The 22,432-nt window shown below is 52.1% G+C and overlaps 1 protein-coding gene across 1 annotated transcript in view; it reads right to left on the bottom strand.

Moving 5' to 3' along the window:
• Window positions 1-22,432, bottom strand: part of UMODL1 (uromodulin like 1) — a 71,790-nt gene that overhangs the window by 34,381 nt on the left and 14,977 nt on the right. Inside the window, exons 5-11 of the mRNA XM_032276805.1 lie at window positions 21,189-21,375; window positions 19,232-19,372; window positions 10,548-10,802; window positions 8,443-8,555; window positions 6,592-6,811; window positions 1,392-1,529; window positions 1-360 (exon numbers count right to left, since the gene is read on the bottom strand). The exon at window positions 1-360 is cut by the window's left edge and continues 477 nt beyond it. Coding sequence (XP_032132696.1) covers window positions 1-360; window positions 1,392-1,529; window positions 6,592-6,811; window positions 8,443-8,555; window positions 10,548-10,802; window positions 19,232-19,372; window positions 21,189-21,375 — 1,414 coding nt within the window. The remainder of the gene's footprint in view (window positions 361-1,391; window positions 1,530-6,591; window positions 6,812-8,442; window positions 8,556-10,547; window positions 10,803-19,231; window positions 19,373-21,188; window positions 21,376-22,432) is intronic.

Genomic DNA, 22,432 nt, shown 5'->3' on the forward strand with positions numbered 1-22,432 from the left:
GGCTGGTGCTACCCTGGCTGGTGCTATCCTGGCTAGGGTTTGCCTGGCTGGGGCTCCCCTGGCTGGAGTTTGCCTGGCTCCCCTGGTCCATCCCCAAACCTGGGGCAGTGCTGGGCACCTCCTGCTCCACGCCTTTTCCTGTGTTGTTCCTGTCATACCCAACCACACAGCTGCCCCCTCTCCTGGGTGGGGGCCCTGGGGTCCAGGCCTGGCCTGCTGTCGGGGTGCCTTGAAGGTGCCCAGGGCTGGGTGACAAGGTGAAGTTCTCTAAGCCGAGGGCTGTTATTCCTGTGCCAAGAGCTGGGGCCATGACCCCTGTTGCCGCAGACAGCCCACCGCCCGTGGGGCTCACCAGGTCACCTGCCAAGACACATCCACTGTCAGAGCCTGCCGGATCCCACCCACATCCAGCAGGACAGTTCTGCATCACACGTGGACCTGGGCAAGGGAGGCAGATGGGCTCAGCCAGCGTTCAGGAATGTCTCACTGGCCAGTGTTTACAGAATCCCTGGGGCTCCCTGAAGGCAAGTCACACATTTCCGCTGGATAAATGCGGAAACTGAAGCTGAGGGTGAGGGATCTACGTGGCACGGAGCTACACAAGCCCGACTTGAATGCAGGGCTTGGTTCTCACAAGCCTCTGATTAATCCATCAGGACTTTGGGAAAACGGGACAACTTCCCCCAGATTTGTGCTCAGTGTGGGACTTGGTGCTGCCATTGGCTTGCAGGACATTAGACAAATAAGAAACACAGGGGAAGTCAAGCGTGGGATGTTAGGAAGCGGTCAGCACACGCAGAGGCTGAGGAATATTCTCCCAGGGAACAGGTCTCGGCCTGTTCCAGCTAGACGGGCCTCCTCGGGGGCTGGCAAGCCGGTGTCTGGGTGCCTCTGCCACGCCCGTGTCTGGGCGGACATTGCTAATCAGTCACTGCATTTTAGGTCTGCGTGTGGCCTCCTCCTGCTGCTCAACTCAGCACACAGGTATCCCCATCCCACCCATCAGAACTGGCCCACAGAAAAGACGTGGGGCTGATACAGCAGGTCTAGCTCAGGGGCCCCCCTCGTGACTTCTGTGGGCCCAAGGAACTTGGCCTTCATGGACCCCTGTGCCCCTCCACTTAAAAATCTATCAAAAATTACACTTTATAATGGCATTTGGATAGAGATGAGTGTCATCCAGGCTGGATTCATTGTTTTATGTATATTAACTATCTTTCTATTAATTTCTCTTCTGGTTTTAAAAGTTGAAATGAAACATTTCTGTGAGCCCCTAACATTACCATAGGTCCTCAGCACTGCCCCTGATGGAGAATTGGACCTTGTCTCACCCCCAGATCCTCAAGCAGTGGGCCTTCCCAGAGTTGGCGAGGTGGGGGGGGAATACACACCCTCACAGACCCGGCCCGCGCGGGAGGGCATGGCGTCCCTGGCTGTGCGGCACTGGCAGGTGTATGAGCCCTCCAGATTGATGCACCAGGCAGCCGGCGAGCAATCGTGCTCCGTGCTGTCCACGCACTCGTCCCAGTCTGCCGGGGGAGACACAAGACAAGACCCAGGAGAAAATGGCCAGAGTGATCAGAAGCCAGACCCACACTGGAAGGAGTTCTTCCTGTCCATCTTTGCAGTGAATGGCTGGAGCGGGGGCACTTTTGGGGCAGAGGTGGGGCATCCATCCAACACCCTCGTGACAGCTTCTGGCCTGCCTGTGCCTACCTTCACATTGGTTGGCTAATTTGGGGGCAAAGATTAGGAAATGTTGGTTTCTTTGGGTGATGTTAGCACCCAGAGGTGGGCATCTATCCCTCTCTTATTTATTCTGTTTCCACATCCAAAAAGTTGAACTGCTTTCTCCTCTCTGTAATGTGCCCACATTCTCCAATACTTAGTGTCTCAACCAAGAAACAGAAAAATGACTGAGCCGGGGATGGGGGTCCACCTGAGTCTAACATGAACTTGCCTCACCATTTTATACCACTCAGGTGTCTCAATGGGTGTGCACTTCCTCCTGTGCCCCAAAGACATGGGAAGTCATGTCACTGGGGGGCCTGCCTGGGGGAAGGTCGGCAGGGACAAGGACAATGCAGTTCCCATGGGGGTGACTGAGCTGAGGTCATCGGGGCGGGCCCTGCTAGATGGTGACAGTGCCTTCTGTGCTTCTGCAAAGCTGCAGGTGGAGGTGACCAGGAACCAACCCATGCCCAGAGTGCCAGGGAAGCTCCAACTCAGTTGGAATTTAAGCCATGACGCGGGACCAGTTCAGTTGCGTGCAAAGAACACTCTGCCACTGAGTGCTCAGAGACGGGTTTCATGGTTTTCCTGTTGTGCTGCTTTCTGTCTCCACAGAAGCAGCTTCCCTGGAGAACAACACAACAGCTGCCACAACAGCTGTGCCACCACGCTGGCATGGCCCAGAGGCTGCCTTGCCGTCAGAACACCGCTGGTGCCAGCCCACACCTCTTCCTGGGGTGCTACTCAACCTCCAGCCTACAGGTACCTCTCCTGGGGTGCTCCGGGTTGGGGCTGGAGCGTAGGCTGGCTGGGCTGCAGTCCACAGAGGACAGCAGAGGCACCAGGCAAAACGCTGGCTCAAGCCACCAAGCACCTGGTGTCTATTTTGGTGCATGGTGATTCACCTAGCCTTCACTCCCCCGTCCCCTCAGACAGCTCCCAAGCAAGCTCAGAGGAAGGCGCTGACAGCTGTATTTAGCCTTGCATTAAGCCTTGAGGCTTGCCGGCCCTGCAGTTCAGAAGAAGAGGCAGATGTGGGAGCAGAAGAGCTGCCGGTGAGCCTCTGCACCCTCCCGGGCTGGCCAGGCGTGGGCACAGAGGGGGCAGGAGCACAGGGCAGGATGCTGCACGTTCCTCCCACTGGCCCTTCAGCTGGGACAAGGGCTGAGCCCTCTCCTGGAGTGGTGGGGGCAGCTGCTCCAGAGGCTCCCAGCCCAGGTGCCTCTCCTGAGCTGGCCCCACCCAGAACAACAAGCTGGAGAGGGTCTGGGGGCAGGTACAGACCCTGGCCCCCCGGGCCACCCTGTCCCAGCAAGGCATAGGCTCCTCAGTAGGACCATGAGCTGTCATTCAGGGCCCGGGATGTTCTCTGGAAGTGATGCCGCTCAGACTGTCCTGGGGCCATGTGTCAGATTCACACTGGGAGAAAGAGGGCACAGAGCACCTGGGCCTAATGCCACTGCGAATGGACGCTGGACAAACCGCAGTGCTCTCGAGCCTAAGGAAAGGAAGCAGCCTGCAGTAGGTGAGCCTGGCCAGCAGGCAAGGGGGACAGACAGCCCCAGGCCAGGACCCTCGTTCACGGCCCTTCTCCCACTCTGCAGAGGGGCTGGAAAGGCCTGGCACAGGGGCAAGGCTGGTGGGAGCAGGTGGCCAACTGGAAGCTTTGGGGAGCTCAGCTCAACCTGCTCTGACTGGCCCCAGGAGAAGCGGTGTGATTCCGGGGCCCCAGAAGACCCACACGGCTTCTCACGCAGAAGAATGCCAGCGGGGGTCCCGCTCCTCTGGCCGAGGTCGGTGCAGAGGGCTCACAGCGGTGCCCCGTAGAAGCCCAGTGATGGCCCTCACTCTAGGACAAACAGGCACGGTATGAGCATCTCTCCTGAGAATGGGGAAGAGGAGGGGCAGGGGCCGTGCTGTTAGGAGCAAGAGATTGAATGGGAGTGATGTGAGGGGCAGAGAGAGGAGCCCTGAGAGGAGGAAGGACCAGTGGGAACCCAAGGGAGTTGCTAGGGGACCTTCCTAGGTGAGCTCTCAGCCAAGATATGAAAGTTAATCCTGGAAGAGAGTTACCCTGAACGCTGGAGGAACATCAGAAATGCCCTGTTGCCATGCACAGGTGCTGGGCCAAACCCACACAGGCATTGTCCCTTGATTTACACCCCCAACATAGGAGGGGGCATGTTGCTGAGATCTTCTCATTTCACAGAGGAGCATCCTGACGCCCAGAAAGAGGAGGTCATCCGTGCAGCGTCGCATAGTGAGTGTCAGAGCTGGGATTCCAACCCGTTCCATCGCCTCCTATGAGGCAGTGCGCAGGAGGCCTGGCTGCGCTGTGAGGGGGCGGCTCATAGGCACAGGGGGCGGCTTGGCCTCCATGCCTCCCAGCATGGGACGTACCCTCCTGGGGAAAGACTGGACACATGGCCACCTACACAGTTCACCATGACTGGCTCAGGAAACCCCAGGCCCCAGGACGGATGGCCTAAGGGTAAAGATAAGGTCATGACAACCTGACCCCTGCACGGGCTGCGGCCCACCTCACCCACGGGCAGTGCACCCTCCTGAATGACTCAAGGAAGCTCCAGTTGTGCCAAGGACAGTGTTTCCATGTGGGCCACAGCGCAAATGCCTTTTCTTCTTCCAAGGAGCTCTTTTTGTGTTTTGGTTTCTTGGTTTTTTTGCAGAGTGGTATCGAATGTCTTCTGCAGGTCCTCGCTGTGAAGGTGGGGCTCTCAGGGAGGGGTAAGAATCCCCCTGGAAGCTGGGCTCTAGCCTCACGCTGCCTCCCCAGGTAGGGGCCATGTTCACGGTTGCTCCCCCAGCCCTGGAACCTGAAGACACCAGTGGTAATGGAGCCAAAAGACAGCAGAGGCAGGGCTGTCTCCCCAGCCACGCACAGACCAAGGCGTGACCATTGCTGGCCACACAGCCAACCCCCAGCTCAGGGACTGGCCCGAAGCAGCACCCCAGCTCTGAAAGGTGTAGGAAGCAGCCCAGAGCCTGCAGGGACCCTGCCGGGCAAGAGCCTGCCCAAGGAGCTTAACGCCTTCTGCGGGGCCACGGGAACTGCATGGGGAATGGGTGATGGGAGCACTTAAGACAGAGCATCCAGTCCTCAGGATGCGACATGAGCCTCCTGTGGCTGCCGTCACGAACACCACCAGCTGGGGGGCCTGAAACCACATAGATGATGTACTCCCGCCATTCCAGAAGCCGGAAGTCCAAACTCAAGGTGTCAGCCGGGCTGCCCTCCCTCTGGGCTCCAGCAAAGGGGCTTTCCTGTGCCTCTTCCGGCGTCCTATCTCGTGGCTCCACGAGTCCTCAGCTTGTGACTGCATCACTCCAGTCTTGGCCTCTGCGTCTGTGTCTCCACCTCTTGTCTCATAAAAAGACACTTGTCATTGGACTTCAGGCCCACCCCAAATCCAACAGCAGGAGGGCCTCATCTTGACATCCTCACCTTAATCATATTTGCAAAGGCTCTTATTCCAAATAAGGTCACATTCTGAAATTCCAGGTGAACATAGCTTTTTGGAGGGGTCACCATTCAACCCATGACATCCCTGCTGTCCAAGCTCTCATTTGGCAGGGTTCCAGCATCACCTGAGCCCTGGTCCCAGAGGACAGGAGGAGGGAGGCAGGGAGGTATGGAGGATGGGCTGGGCTGAATCCCTCTGAAGGCTGGATCACGGGGTCATATGCTGAGCACCCTGCTGGGGGCATACACTGTGGACCCCACCCTCAGGCCGTACCCTGCAGCCCAGCTAGGTGGGGTCTTACTAGGTACAAGGGCCATTGCAGTATCTTCATCCTTAGGGGTTGCCAAGTGAACAGAGTGACCCCCAGGCTGAGGTTTCCAGGCACGACTTTGAAAAACAGACATCCCCCAACCCACCCCCCCAGTTCTTCCCAGCACCTCCTGGTGGGGGAAGTTTGGGACAGCAAGCAAGCATGTGGCTGAGCTCCAAGACCCAGCACTCCAGGAGACACCCACTCCACAGATTGAGCCCAAAACTGGAGCTTGTGGATGTAGAGACTGCATATGGCCTCACAGCGAGGAGAGAGCTTTGTGCCTGCTGTGGGATGGCAAAGCCCTAGTCTCCATGCCTCTCTGTCTCTTTCTTTATCTCTCTGTCTTTTCAGCTGTCCTCTGTCCATGACCTCCTGCTCCAAGGCAACACCAAGTAAAATGAAATAACACACAGGGTAATGAAATAGACCCACAGAGGCTGGGCACAGTGGCTCACACCTATAATCCCAGAACTTTGGGAGGCTAAGGTGGGTGGATCACCTGAGCTGGCCAACATGGTGAGACCATCCTGGCCAACAGGGTGAAACCACATCTCTACTAAAAATACAAAACTTAGCCAGGCATGGTGGTGGGCGCCTGCAATTCTAGCTACTTGGGAGGCTGAGGCAGGAGAATCACTTGAACCTAAGAGGTGCAGGTTGCAGTGAGCTGAGATCATGCCATTGCATTCCAGCCTGGGTAACAAGAGCAAAACTCTGTCTCAAAAAAAAGAAAGAAAAAAAAATGGACCCACAGGTGGGCAATTGCATTAGCTGCCCAGAAGTGCTGGGGGGCCCTGACCACAGACACAGTGAACTCCTGTCCCCTTTCCCGGAGGGGACCCTCCAGCCCTGTTTCATTCAGTGTCCTGGGCTGACCGGTGAGACGCAGGCAGGCTGGTTGTTCAGGGCTACTGCCCCAGCCCCTGGTTCTGGTGGAGGAAGCTAGAATAAGGATTTGCATTTCTTTACCCTTTGAAATAAAGGAAAGACTGACTCAAATAAAGTCACCAAGAGGACTTCTGAGCTGGAGGGCAGCAGGCAGCAGAGCAGGTGGCCAGACTCTACCTTGCACGAGTGTCCCCTCCTGGTCAATCTGGAACACTGTGCTTGCCAGCAGGGGCTGGAGCATGGGGGCCAGCGTGGAGACACCCACACGAACCCTGGGGTCCTGCACGGTGAGCCTGAGCCTCACGGCCACACTTCCCGCCTGGAGAGCCACGATCTGCATCCTCAGTTTCCCACTTCGGTACAAGTCAGACACCATCGGTGGGAAGGAGCTCTCGACCTAGCCAAGAAGAGGCAACAGGTACTCAGACAGGGCAGACATCCATGCACGTCTTCACGACTATTAAGCAGAGTTCCAGGCATGACTGATGGATGGCGCGTGGACCCGTTTGTCTCCTCTACAATCAACAGGAGGCGCCCAGCAACCGACCTCTCGGAGCAAGCAGAGAGCCTCCTGTTCACAGCACCTGAGCTGAGCTTTCCCTGGGACAGCTGGGCCTGGCCTGGTGTGTGCTGCAGACTCACAGTGACCACTGCAATCAAGCTCCCAGTCATGGAGCATCAGACGAACAATCCCTTCTTGAGTGTCCTGGAAACTGGTGCGAACGTCATATGTGTGAGGGTGTGAGAAAGACTACTGGATTGGTTGATAGATGGATTGATAGATGGAGAGGCCCCACCAAGGAACAATGCCTATGGCCATTTGGAGCTGTGCCCTCACTGACTAGGCTGTATCCTGCATTAAACACACACGGAGCCAGGTGCTCAGGACTACCCATGCCCAAGCACGGGAGATACCAGCCTGGTTCTCCACCTTTCCACCACCACACACTTGCACACACAATGAGTTAACATTAAAAAAGAGGGAATTATCTGAAAACATTCAAAACTGGATTCCCCTGCAGGCGAATGTTGGGAAGTGTCCTCTGTGGCTCTCCGCATTTCTACACATCTTGCAAGTAGAAGCACTAACTGCCCTTTTGTTCCAGAATATGTTTCCAAGGATGTTTGCATAGTGAATAGCCTTGGGAGGGAGAGATAGTGGCCCCCTCCAGAGCAAAGGGCAGGCTTGTTACTGTCCAATGTAACAGATAATTTCAACTTCCAGAGCAAGTGCCTGCACCCACTATAAAAGATTCAGGTTCCCTAGGATCAGGGTTCCTCAGCTCAGGTGCAGACCCACTTTGTGTGCTTCATTCCCCTGGGCCCCTGTGCATCACCTCTGTGGGACTCGGGTGCAGGAAATGGCACAAAAGCACATGCATGCTGCCTGCTGTGCTGTAATACAGTCTTTTGTCTCTGGCCCAGGTGTCTCATGTCTTCTGCCAGCATCCCTGAAACTGTGGCAGACTCACTTGTGAGTTTGCAGGGAGGGTAAAACCTCAGACCTTATGTGATTCTTGGCAGCTTAGGAAGTCACTCTTCTCTCCAATGCCCCATCTGTGGATAGATGGTGCTTCATACTGGCTCGATTCTCCCTGGCTGTCTGCTGATGTCTCCCTTTAGCCATGAGGGAGGAATGGATGCTGTGATTGTCAGTAAATGCTTCGCTAATGAAGCTCCCACAGAGCTGGAAGACAGAGGCCTCAGACAGAAGCTTCCACAGAAAACCCAGCAGTAGGATTAAGTGGTGTAGATCATTTGAATAAAGGCACATATTTTAAAGATGAATGGCACCAGTATCTGGATTAAGTACCGAATGAAAGCAGGGGGGAAGCTTTTGAGAAATTACTGTGCGATTTGCATTTGGCCTCCCCTGAAGCTGAAATAACATGTATTTTTGCCACAATCCCAGAGGAAGAGCTGGGCAGGAATTAATGGCTTCTGTTTGATGGCGTCACTCAAAACACCCAAAATTGAGCTCAAAATTGAGCTCAAGAAAAGGTTTCTGTGTCTGCATTGTGGCTTTACCTCGTGAAGCAGTTGTCTAGAAAACTCCTGGTACTCCACGCTGCTACGGTCACATAACTGCTCCGTCAAGTTTCGGTTTACGATCTTTATTGTGACTTCAAATACTTGGGCTTCTGAGACAGACAGCGAAACAAATCAGCCTGTGGTCAAAAGTCGCAGTCTTTTCTGTTAATGTTTTCTGTGAAGCCTATTCTTTGGCGGGGAATTTTTTTAAATAGAGTGAGGCATGAATCTTAGATTGAGGTATCCTAATTGGGGGAAATAAATGTAAGAAAGGAAAGAATGAACACACACTTTTATGTCCAGGGCAGAGGTATCCCAGGAAGGAGGTACAATCGTCACACACAGGCCATACCCACAGGACCTGGGATCCAACCAGTGCACAGAGGGTCATTTCCCATGGGGTGGCTGCAGCTTTCCTTTGCCCTGTTCTCAATCACAGGGCACAGCGGGTACTCACATGGGGCCCTTACTCAGGCCTCCAGCGTCAGGGTGACCAACAAATTCCAACCTGCCTGGGGACATCCCAGAATTGAGCTCTGAAAGTCCCGCCTCTCAAGAACATGCTCTGTGACAGTCAAACTGGTAAGGTTGCTCACTTACAAGGGAGGTTGCCTTATTTTTGGACATAAACAAAGATGGAAAAAAGGTTCAAGATGGGACACGGGAATATTCGTCTCATTACTAAGAGGAAACCCAGCATGCACAACCCAAGAGCCGGTGGGCACAGGAGCAGACTGGCCACAATTCTGCACACTTCTCCAGTTATCTAACGGCCACCCACAGCTGTGCCCTACCCTGGCTCTCTCCCAGCTGGCAAGCTATGGGCCATCAGAGTGTGTCACCTATGCACACCACACTTAAGGCCGCAGAAATGCCATCAATGTTGTATGTTGTATATTTCCCAGTTAGGGCCCCTGTGGATCTCCTGTCTTAGCAAGAGGGAGGAGCACCCCTTGTGTCCTCTGATTCTCAGGCCCCGACAAATCGCAGAGCCCTGTGGACAGGCGGCCTCCTCCAGGGCCCTGGGGATTAGACTCCCTGGAGGCTCTGGGCATCAGCTGCCACTGTAACACCTGCTACCTCCGGCGTCACAGGCTCATGACAAGGAGAAATTAGACAAGGTGGAATTAGACAAAGCCTTTAAAGCAAATTGAGCTGCTTAAAAAAGGCTCTACAAAAAAAAAAAAAAAAGGCATTTGTATAATATGGAAAAGGAAAGAAAAGGCTGGGATGTGGAATAGGTTGGTAATTCAAGAGTCTTCTAGAGTCTTCCAAATTATTTGTGCCTGATGTTGGAATGTAAGTTTTTTCCTGAGGGCACAGGGTTGGTGGGGTGGGGAGGGAGCTGCTCAAGTGATCCCTGAATTTCCTCCTGGGGTCACTTGAGCCCAGGAGTTTGAGACCAGCCTGAGCAACCTGGCAAGACCCCATGTTTATGAAAAATTAAATAATTAGCCAGGAATGGTGGTGTGTGCCTGTGGTCCCACGTACAAGGGAGGCTGAGGTGGGAGGTCACTTGAGGGCAAGGGGTCGAGGCTGCAGTGAGCTGTGATCGCACCACTGTACTCCAGCCTGAGTGACAGAGCAAGATCTTGTCTCAAAAAGAAAAAAGTTTCCTCCCGGCACAAATATGGTGGGCACTGCATTCGCTCTACACACGTCACATGGCAGCGAGGCGTGAAAACGACAGCAATGCCCCCTCTCTTGGGCAGGGAACTCAGACGGCCTCAGTGCCGCAGGGTAAGCGTCACAGGGTCCTGATCTGCCTGCCAAGAGCTGCCACCTTCTGCTTCATTATTACAATTTTATTTCTTTGCTTCCCTCTAGCTGATGCCTTATTGGTGCTTCTGAGTCCACATGCCGTCCCCTCTCATGGCAGAGTGAGCCCTGAACAGGACGAGATGTAGGGAAGCAAGGGAGCCCAGGAAGGTACCAGCGGGCCAGTGCCATGCGGGGCAGACTGTGGGACAGCTTGGAGGGGATGGAGGAAATGCGGGGACATCCGTGACTACTGGTGCCCTGGTTATAGGAAAACGACACAGGACTGGGATAGGGGAGGGCAAGCTTGCAAGCTAACGTGGGTCTCTGGCTGGTGGACTTACCGGTCTTGACGGTCAGTATGGTGGAGATGTCTGCCCCACACCCCTGGTAGCCAGTCTTTACCCTGTAGAGCACTCCAGCCTCCAGCCCAGACACCGCCAGTGCCAGGCCCCGTGTCCTGGCGCTCCTGAGCAATGCCTCACCCCGGTAAACCCGGACATAGAAAGTATGGTTCTGCGTAGAATTCAAACGCCAGGATACTTGAAAACTGCCACCGGTGACGTTGAGGATCATGTAGTCACTGAGTGTAGGGCAACCTGTGAACACAGAAAGAGAAGACGAGCATAGGGTCAGCGAGGGCGGCTTTATCTTCCGAAGCAAGTGGCACAGCCTCGTCTCAGCTTGGTTCCCATCGATCTATTGATCAAGTTGACCCATGCAGGACAGGACTTGCTTTTTTTTTTTAAACCAATTATAAATGAAACCCATTCATTCAAAACAGAGGCATCGATCTTCTCTCTCTCCAGGCTTCTGAGTAATTTTGGAAGGCAGTTCAGGATTGCGCTAGGCGACGGGGATATCTGAGATGAAATGGAGAAGCAAGAGGCCTGAAGCTGACAGCGCAGCCCCTCTATCACTGAGCCACGTAAGAGGGTGGGGTCATCCAAGTGTGCCTCGGTCTACACCGGGAATAGCATTGAGTCGTGGGGCTCTTTGAGGTCCAGAATCTGTGGTTACTACAAAGTCAGAATGCTCTCTCGGGACCCATCAGCAGTCATTGTACAGAAAACATTTTAGCAATGGCCCCGACAGTGTAAGGTTTTGGTGCCACATCTGCAAATACTCCCTTGCCAGCCTGTCCCAGGGCGCCGGGCCACTCTGATTCATGGCAAGCACTTGATCATTTGCACAAGAACTTCTGCACGGGGCTGACTCGTCACGCAGTAAACAATGGCCCCATCAGGAAGCAGGACTCGGAAATAGGGCTGAGTTTCCTTTACCGCCCTTTTTATGCGTTCCTATTGAAATCCATGCCTTAGGGAGCAAAGCTCTGATGTACCAACCTATATATATTCTAGTGCTCAAATAGCACTGAAGCTCTTTTTTGGTCAAAAAAATTCTGGCTGTACAGCAAGTATCTGGGCAGTAAGGATTATATAAAAACTAGATGGCCCCCAGGCTAGCCACCAATATTTTCACGTCGGAAGGTAGGTTCTATAAAAACAAGAAATGAGAAACTTTTAAAAATGTAGTTTGCAAAACCATGGTAAAGAAAATAATAGTTTCATAATGTGTGGCTTCCCAAAGCCTTTTATGTAAGGATTGATAGGATATATGCTTTCCATTATCATGAAAAAAGTCTGTTTTTAGACACATGTATCTGCTTTATCTCAATAACAAATTTAAAAAAAGAGAAAACCAACACAATCCAACTCATTTCCCTTTGTGCCTTGGCTGTCAAGAGGCTCAGAATCCAATGTAGCGCCCAGTCACCACCAGGCGAGATAGCCCTGCTGTCTCCTCCTTCCAACCCGATACTAAACTGCCTCTTTTGATTCTCGGTCCCTGTGAAGGTGAGCTTTTCCAATGAAAACCCTGCCACTCCACCTCCCAGTAGATGGGCATCTACTACTGGAATCTGGACAGGCTTCACTCAGACAGGGTTAGTGACATCCATCCTCTGATGTGTCCTAATAACACTTTTAGGGTGTGGGGTAGGACACAGTTTTTAAAAGACACATCTATACTTTTTGCAGGATTGTCCAGTGACTTTATGCATACTGAGCAGAGAAACAGATATGGATGCTGGTTCATACTTTATGGTATTTTCTTTTGTGGCAAGAAAAGCAGAAATGCTTCAACTGAGGGTGGCCGAAAGCTTGGGACCTGAGATTGTGGGTGGCACCCCCATCTCCAGGGTCACAGGAACCCTGGAATCAAAAAGACCCCCCACTGCCTGGCCTTCTGACAACCACTCAGCTTTTTAAAGTCTGTTTCTTGGGAACATATGTCTCACTGAGAAAGGAAGGAAGGGCTACAATTGCTTTTCCAAAAAGTCTGCTAAAAGCACTGACGGTTCTATTTTTGTACAGTCAGGACACAGCCCGAAGCATTTTTTTATCCACGTCGGTGGAGGATGGGGTGACAGTGAAACGCCCTGCAGATAGGAAAGTGGGTCAAAGCAAGCAGGCCCAGCAGCTTGAACAGCAGCCCCAGCCCACACCCAGGGCTCCAGCCCGGCCTCCTCATTGCCACCATCTCAAACTTGACATGGAGTGAGAGAGCACATGGGTGGGACAACAGATGGCCCACCCAGATTACTGGCCACTTAAAAGCACACTCTATAAGGAGTGCTTCCGAGCAGAGTGGAGTTAAAATTAAAACGGCGTCTGTCTGAATTTGAAAAGAACGCAGAGGAATGGTATTTGGAAAGAAGGCTCAGAGGGCACAGGGCTGGCAATGCATACTTTACCTCTTTTAACAAACATATTTACTCTTTAAATTAAGATACCAGTTGCTTTTTGGAACACTGGATGGGGGACTTGCAAACCTGGTGTTTCAAACGCCATGAAACCCTCCGAGGCATCTGCGGAAGCTGCCATCAGTGAATTCTGCAGCTAAGAGAGATGGCGAGCATTTGGAGAAAGAGAATCTCATCTAATCCAAAGGAGTGCACTCTCCCTGAGGTCGACGTTCCCATCCGACATCTGTGTGGCCCTTTCTCCAGTCTGTTACTTTGAGGCATTTGGCATTGTCCATATTTGACCATGTTTGACCAATGAGGGCACCAATTTCTTATGGCTCATTTTTTTTTTTTTTTTGAGCATCTGCTATGCACCCAGCATCGCCATAAGCATTGAGAAAACAATGATGAGTTAACGTCCGCAGTGTCCAAGCCAGCACAGCCTGCATTAACAGCCACGGTAGGAACTTGCAGGGAGCTATGAATTAACTCCCCGGCATGAGCCCCCTGCAGCACTCCCTCCCATGACATCCATGTCACAAACCAGCCAAGCTTTTGGTGACATGATTACAGGTGAAGTTTCCTGGGTGCTGTGTGCACCAGGCATGGTGTCCTCTGCAGTCCTTAGAGCAATCCCAGGTAATAGGATCTAGGATCCCCATTATACAGAGGACAAAACTGAGGCCTAGAAAGGTCAAGTAGGTGGTAAATGGCAAAGCTGAACAATAGCAAATGGCAGAGTCCACTTGATCTATGACTAAGGTACCCTATCACAGTAGTAGGCTGAATCATGGCCTTCAAAGATACCAGGTCCTAATCCCTGCAACCTAAGAATATGACCTTATTTGGAAAAGGAATCTTTGCAGATGTGATTCAGTGAAGTATCTTCAGATGGAAAGATTATCCTGGATTTCCCAGGTCCATCCTAAATGCAATCACAAGTGTCTTTATAAGAGAGAATCAGGGAGATTTACACACACACACACACACACACACACACACACACACACACACTCAGGTGATATGAAGCTGGAGTGGAGAGGTGGAGAGAGAACAGAGACGTTCACTTTGAAGATGAAGTTGGGCTAAGCATGGTGGCTCACGACTAATCCTAGCACTTTGGGAGGCCAACGTGGGTGGATGGCTTGAGCCCAGGAGTTCGAAATCAGCCTGGGCAATATAGTGAGACCCCATCTTTACAAAAAATCCAAAAATTAGCCGGATGTGGTGATGTGTGTCTGTAGTCCCAGCTACGTGGGGGGCTGAGGTAGGAGGATCAATTGACCTGGGAGATGGAGGCTGCAGTAAGCCAAAATTGTGCCACTGCACTTCAGCCTGAGTGACAGGGCAAGACCCTTTCAACAACAACAAAAAAGCCAACAAGAAGAAGGAATGATGCAGCCACAAGCCAAGGAATGCTGGCAACCACCAGAGGGCAGAGGGGCAAGGAATGAATTCTCCTAGAGCCTCCGGGCGCACCGCCCTGCTGGCATCCAGATTTGGGCCCAGTGGTAACTATCTCAAATTTCTGGTCTTCGGAACTGTGAAAGGATACATTTCTCTTATTTGAAGCCACCTAGTTCAGGGGTCTCTGTTAGGAAAACCCAGGAAATTTATGTATCTCCCAACCCTTCTTCTTTAATTAACTTTCACGGCAGCCGTTCCTGTGGCTGGACAGCACAGCGTGGAGAGTTTTCTTTTCTTTTTTTTTTTTTGAGACGAAGTCTTGTTCTGTTGCCAGGCTGGAGTGCAGTGGCATGATCTCAGCTCACTGCAACCTCTGCCTCCTGGGTTCAAGCGATTCTCCTGCCTCAACCTCCAGAGTAGCTGGGATTACAGTTACCTGCTACCACAACCGGCTAATTTTTGTATGTTTAGTAGAGATGGGGTTTCACCATCTTGGCCAGACTGGTCTTGAACTCCTGACCTTGTGATCCACCCACCTCAGCCTCCCAAAGTGCTGGGATTATAGATGTGAGCCACTGTGCCTGGCCAGAGAGTTTTCTTTGTATTGCAAAACCAACCAACTTCTAACATGCTAAGGTCAATCTCTTTTTTGTTGGACAGACCTTGGGGTGTTTTAAAACTAGAAATCATCCTTCTACACCTGACTCCTCCCTTCCAGGGTAGGCCCCTATAACTTGGTTTTTGCTTTTTTATTAGCCAGGACACCCTCCTTTGGTTACCCTTAAATGGGGACCCTTTTCAATGTCCCCCTTAAAATGTGGCCCTAGAAAGTGCTGCTCTTGACTCTGTGTTTGCATGACCCAAGGGCACGGCAATGTGGATAATCCAAACTCCAGGCTCCAATGCTCCTGCTCCACAGCCCGCCCCTCCACAGGTAGGAACACAAGTCCAGCACTTTGCCTGTTTCTGGGTAAAACACCCTGAATTCTCCACATCTGACAGTCTGGGCCCTTGTTTCTTCCAGGCAGCTGTGACTCATCTCTGGTTCAGCAGGGAAGGTGCTGGAGATGCTGTTTCCCTTAGCAATATGCAACTGGAATTCACTCTAGATTGTGGACCTGGAAACACTGGATGAGTGTGTCCTGCCCTATCAGAAGTGAAGCCAGGACCTCCCGTTTGTGTGTGGCAGTCGATCGAGCAGCCCTGTGTCCTGACGTAATCTGGCAGCTCACCGTGCCGAGCAACACAGCAGAGTGTGACTGCCAACCATGAATAGAATCTAATATTTTTCCAGATGACTGACCAGGGTAAAAATGACTATTTGGAAACTACCTGTTTTCCAATCTTCTGTGCTCACAGAAGGGATGGGACTCTTACCCTGGAAGCCATGGAGTAGAAATCTATAGACGGTTCTTTGCAGAGCTTAGTGTGTGGTTGTGTGTGGAGGGGGGACGCAGGTCTAAGTGGATCTCAAGGCCACGTACTACAGGGCAGTGGAGTGTTCTGAGTGTTTTGCTGCCAGATCTGTATTGGAACTTGCCTTTTCTCTTTTTTGTGTAATACCTGGAGACCCTGGGGTTGGCCACAGTGTTCCAGGAAACGTTTGTGGAGTGCCTGCTCTTTGGGGGGCACCAGGGATTCATCGGCCAGCGGGCAGAAGGCGAGGCAGCTCTCCCCACACAGACTCATTCTGACAGGAGGGGAACATTCCTGGTTGGGGGGAGGCAGGAAGATCTGACCCTGGAGCCCTCCACATCCACAGCTGGCTCTGGGAACTGGTCCACTCCCTCCACCCCTTGCCCGCAGGACACTGAGAAGAGCCAGGCAATCAGAACCTTAGGCTGGACACAAGGGCTCCTGCCTGCAGTCCCAGGGCTTTGGGAAGCCGAGGAGGGAGGATCTCTTGAGCTTGAGAGCTTGAGACCAGCCTGGGCTACACAGTGGGACCTCATCTCTATTAAAAAAAATTTAAAAAAGCCATCTGTGGTGGTGCATGCCTAGGTTCCCAGCTGCTCCAGAGGCTGAGGTGGGAGCCTGGGAGCTGAAGGCTGCAGTGACTGGTGATCATGCCACTGCACTCCAGCCTAGGCAGCAGAGTTAGACCCCATCTCTACTAAATAACTAGCTAACTAACTAACTAAATAAATAAATAAATAAAAATCAGAACCCGATACTCCTTTTTTAAGTAAGGTTCTGGAACACCAAAGAAAATAATTTAATTTTTCTAGAACTGTATCCAACTCTTGGTCCTAAGCACTCATGAAGGTAGGAAAGGGCATGGTGGTTTCCCTGGGTGCACCGCGACAAGGGCAGTCCTGGAAGATGGGGAGAGGCCATCACAGTCCCAGGCAGGCCCCTGCCAGAGGGCTCCTACGGAAGACAGTCTCGGGACAGGGGCGGCCGGGAATTGTGAACAGCCTGGCTCATGTGTATCTGCAGAGAACCAGCTTTGGGATCTCATGCAAGAAAAGGATCTTCCTCTGCCTCAATTTCCTCTTCTGAAAAATCAGCTTAAGAAGAGTAGTTGCCCCTTGGGGTTACTGTAAGAATTTAAACAGGGCAATACCCACAGAGGGCTGAGAGCAGAGCCCAGTGCAGGTGAAGTCCCTGGTAGCTGCCAGCTCCGCTGTTATTGTGAACAAAGGACTGTCCTCACTGTCAGGTCCCTTTTAAGGAAAAAGAACCTGCAGATTAAATGAGTAATGAATACAAATTGGGTATAAGGAGATTCTCCAGAACTCCTGTCACGACGTTACAGTTCAGACCCTTGGAAGCAACAGAAGTGCTCCCGTGATGGACTCTGAGCAATATTATATGACTGCCCTAAAAGACCATTAGTTTTCAAACACCAATAATTATCCTGGTGAAGACCAAGTTTCTTCTTGGAAACTTTGTACACACTACAGGAAATAAAGAAAGTAGCTTACAAAATTACACATGTAGCAAGATTTAAACAAGGCTAAAAATAAAAGCCTGCGTTCAGTAAGGTCAAAACCTGGAAAGGAACAAGGAATAGAAAGAGCCCGGGCTCTGGGAGATGTGGAATCAGCATCACCTGTCTCTTGAGAGGCCCCCGGGAGTCCACAGCCTCCTCCACATCAGGCCTTCCTTCCCTCAGCCTCTTCGGTCAAGCTTCCCTGCAGAGTTCCGGCAGTTCGCCTTCCTTCTCTCCTCCCGCTGTCTTCCTAACCAGGGCCGACTGCTGGCTTCTTCCTGACTGCTCTCCTTAAGTTCGCCCCATCCCCAAAGTTCCCGTGGGCACTTTCCTGCCCGGCGGTTGCCCGTGCGTGTACCCTCCCTGCTTGCTGTCCAGTTTACCGCTTGCCCTTGCTCTCTTGGGGCTTGCTGAGCCTTCCCAGATGCCCTTCCTGCTGTTTTCCCACCTTGCCCACGTCCTCCGCAGCCTCTCTTCCTGCACTGACCTGGCACGGATGGGGTTCTCTGGCCACAGGCCCCAGGCCTCTTCCCTTCTCTCAGCCATACCATGGTTTAAGTGTCACCTGGAGGCAGGTGACCCTGGACTCAGGAATGCAGCCGGCCCCGCCTCTGAGCTCCAGCACCACGAGTCCAACTCAGTCAGCACCCTGGCACCTCCACTCATTCCGTCTCAGCTGTGACACTATAGACAATAACAACAGCTGGCGTCTTCCCCGTCCCCTCCAATGGAAACACCCTCTACTCCCTTGTTCAGTCAAGACATCTGGACTCTGTCTTCTTTCCTTTTTCCTCTTCTTTACTGAATTCATCGGGAAGTTCCCGGGGCTCTGTCTCTAAAATGTTGCCTGAACCCCCTTCTCCACCACCTTCTACACCCTAGACTCCTGCACTCAGTGTATCGTCTTTACAGCACCTCCTATGTTACAGACTACACTGTTACTTCTCATTCCAAGCCGCCTGATGGCAGAGCCAATCCTGCCTGCCAGTCCTGGTTGGTACACCCCTCCCCACTCCAGCAGGGACAGAGCCAGGCACGTTCTTCCACGTGCTTCCCCCTGCGCCTAGCAGACTCTTCTGCTCTCCGGGCTGACCTGCTTATCCCCGAGGTTCCAGTGCAGACATCGGTCATGCCCTTTCATGTGCCAAAATATCTCTATTTCTACAGTCCACTAGACAGGCAGAGATTAGGACCTGCTGAGGCATGCTTCCATTACCAGCACTTAGCACAGTGAATTGCAGCTAAATAAACATGTCCTAAGCCAAAGAATGAATGCAAGAGTGGCCCACCAGCACATCAATAACGGTTGAAAGAACTAAGTATATTCTGTGCCTGTGAGCCAGCCATTCCTTCCTGGCAAGAAGAGTCTCTGTGGTCTAAGGACCAATCAGCCTTTTAAAAATGTTTTCACCCTTTTCCCATTTAGAAAAAAAATAGTGCAGCTCACTGCCAGCACTCATTTAATCTTCTGTTAACATGCTCTTTAAGGTTGAAAATCTGATTTTCAATATGAAAATAAAATATAAAAACTGTTCTTGGAATTATTTCTAAACAGACCTAACAACAGCATTACCTGAATCATCAGAATCATCTATTTCAGAGAAACCGGGTTCAGCGAATGAATCGCTGGCCAGCAACTTGCTCGAGAGCAATGTGAGCATCACACGGAGGAATGCTGTTTTCTAGGATTTGACATTTTCAGCGATCAAGAATCTCTACATTTTGTAAATGGAAATCCCACTACTAAAAACAGAATCCTATAAATAGAATGATGTCTTTTGTTTCCAAAGTCAATATACCAGATTAATGCGAAAACACAAGATACTTCATGGCAAAGTTATCTCGGGTAAGTGCGGCAGACACAAGCCCTGCCGGGGAGTATTCCAGGGCAAACAGGAATTAAGCCATTCCCACACCATCCGAGAGAGCCCAGCCGTTACCTTCACACTCGGGGTTCAGCTTCCGGGGAGACATGGCTGGAGCTTCCTGGTGACAGATGCACCGGTACGAGCCCTCCAGGTTTGTGCACAGTTCCCTTCCAGAACAGGCGTTGAGCTCGTCATAGAAACACTCATTGACGTCTATGGGGAAGGAGAGCAGGACCTGCACTCAGCAGTTGCAGCCACTTCATTCTCCTCATCCACCTGCACACGTGTGGCCTCCGTGGACTCACACCATGGATCTGTGCCACGTGACCTGAGGGGTCCCTTGGGCAGCGGTCCCGAGGGGGACTATGGAAGCCTTGTCTTGGAGGGCCCCGTGCAGCTGCTGGCCATCTTCATCCTAGCGGAGGCCCACATTCAGGCAGGGCTCGCGGATGGCTCACCAGGCAGCCTCCTGGGAGCAAATCACTTGGGGCTGGACTGAGTGTGAGTGGTCATGTAAAGATGGGGCCAAAACATCCCATCCCAAGCAGAAAGCAAAGGAATGGGTGTTTCCTGCACCAACAAGGAAACCCAGAGCCGCCCCTGATGTTCTGAAGCTGGCCCAGGCCTCCCAGACAGAGCCATCTCACAGCAGCCAGCCTCCGACATGGCCTCTTTATAATGCTGTCTAAGCACAGACAGGGACAAGCTCATGGGGCACCCACGAAATACCAATGCCCCTCTCTTGGCCAAAATAAGCGATAATTAGCTTTTTACAAATTACAGCTTATCGTCATGCAACGCGTCCCGTCCTTTTGCTGAGATGTATTGAGATTCCCAATCATGGAGTTGCCTCCACTTTCTGACAGCATTCAATCTAGAGCAAAATCACACTTCCCAAGACCCTCCCCAAACCACCCAGTCAAAACCCACACCCTAGAACAGGCTCTTTCCAGCAGTCTCTTGCTGAGAGACTCGCTGGTTCTCCACAGCACAGGTTCTCCCTCGCGGCCTCAAATAATAAACTCAACTGGTCCACCCACAGGTGTGCTCCTGCAGCCTCTGGCTCAAGGACATTGACGGGGCAGACGACAGAGCGAACGCTTTGCTTAATGGCACAAAAGCAATGCGGCTTGGTTTTGAGGAACATGCGTGGATGGGAAGGGAGATCAATGCAAATGCTCGAGCTTTGACATGGCTCTGAGCCCCGGTGTCATCACCCGCTTCCTCAGTGTCATAGAAGAGGCTTCACCAAGGCAGCCACCCTCCCGCAAAGCCCTGGGAGCAGCAGACTGGCCTGGCTGCCTCCTGCTTGGGGACAGGAAGGTGTATGAGAGCCTGGCAGTTTGCTTGGGGACTGTCTGTGGCTGCTACAGCAGCAGGGCTGAGTCATTGAGATGACAGAGACCACATGGGCCCACAAAGCCAAAAATATGCACTGTCTGGTCCCTTTTAGATGAGGTTTCCCAATTCCTAACATAGAACAGCAACTACAAAGAACAGGTAATTTCTTCCAGAAACAAGGCCATGTCTATGTGCTTTACCAGGTACAAATTCAACTTCATACAAATTCTGCTGAAGGAGACTTTGAGGTACAAGGATGTCCTTGGCAAGCGTGGGAAAGAGGCGAGAGGGAAGATTAGGAAACCAGAGAACTGAAGAAACACGTTCTTCGTATGTGGCTCTGGGATTTGCACTCCAATGCCCCCTGGGATGGACGGAGAGGGCTGCCCAGGGGGAAGGCGGCCAGCGGGAGCCGAGGAGAGATGGAGGGAAGGAGAGAAGGGTGGGAAATGCGGGCTGAAACACGTCCTCGAGGTCTGGACTTGGGGACTTGGAGTTTACAGGGTGAGCGGAAGGTGGGTCCCACGCCTGTGGGGTGAACACACTTGAACCAGTTACTCTTTCACTCCTGAACTTAAACCTCCTTTAAAAGACAAAGCACTGGCCTGGCCTTAGCAGCCACCTTGCATTTGGCTGTTCAGGCGCCACCTTGCAGCCTCCCCAGAGGGAGGGTCGAGGGAAGCCCAACCTTGCACCTGGACGCTGACCACTTCATAGACACGCTTTGCGATGTCGCCCAGCAGGCCGGAGACGTCAGCCACAGGCAATGGCCAAGGCAGGCCCAGCAGCAGCTGCGACACCGTGGTGGAGGCGTCCCCAGGGGCCGAGTGCAGGTGGTGGACAGTGGAGGCCAATGGCTGCAGGGCACTGGTGACCTGTGAAGTCAGAATCAAAGCGTCACACAGCAGAAGGACACCCCGTCAGACAGACAAGGAGACTGAGGCCACAGAGCTGAAATGAACTGTACACACACACACACCATTCCACTCCTCAGAAAAGAACCTGTACAGTACTTACACATCTGTCACTCCAGTAAAAGTCCTGCAAACCAGAACTGCCAGTACCTTTCAGTACCAGTTGTTACGGGCTGAATTCCATCCCTTAAAATCCGTATGTTATCCCAGCACTTCGGGAGGCTGAGGAGAGCTAATCATGAGGTCAAGAGATCAAGACCATCCAGACCAATGTAATGAAACCTCATCTCTACTAAAAATACAAAAATTAGCTGGGTGTGGTGGCACCTGTAGTCCCAGCTACTCAGGAGGCTGAGACAGGAGAATCGCTTGAACCTTGGAGGCAGAGGTTGCAGTGAGCTGAGATTGCGTCACTGCACTCTAGCCCAGAGACAGAGTGAGACATTGTCTCAAAAAAAAAAAAAAAAAAATCCATATGTTGAAGTCCTAACTTCCAGTACCTCAAAATGTGACCTGATTTGGAAACACGGTCACTGCAGATATGATGAGTGAGGGTAGGTTCTAATCCAGTGTGGCTGGTGCCATCATAAAAGGAGAGACCTGAACACAGAAACAGGCATGAATGAGGGGAAGGCAATGTGAAGAGACAGCCGTCTGCATGCCAAGGAGAGAGGCCTGGAGGTCCAGGAGGAGCCAGCCCTGCCGACACCGTGATTTCAGACTTTCCCGCTCCCGGAACTGGGAGAGAGTGTTTCTGTGGTTTGAAGCCCCCAGTCTGTGGTCCTCGGTTACAATGGCCCCAGGACCCTCCGTCTCCCACCCCTGCCAAGACTACAGGTCTCTTGCAGCTGACGACAGAGAATTAGAACCAGAATGACACAATTCGAGATCAAAAGCCATCGTCTCCTGTTGCACACAACCGGTTAATTTTTTGAGGTTTAATGATCACTTTCCTCATTTCATATGCATTATTTTTATTTCAGCTTAATATCTTGAAATCTCAACCCTTGGGAAGCCA

This window comes from Sapajus apella, unplaced genomic scaffold, assembly GCF_009761245.1.
Source record: "Sapajus apella isolate SASKATOON/1434 unplaced genomic scaffold, GSC_monkey_1.0 scaffold8, whole genome shotgun sequence".
In the NCBI taxonomy this organism is placed as follows: domain Eukaryota; kingdom Metazoa; phylum Chordata; class Mammalia; order Primates; family Cebidae; genus Sapajus; species Sapajus apella.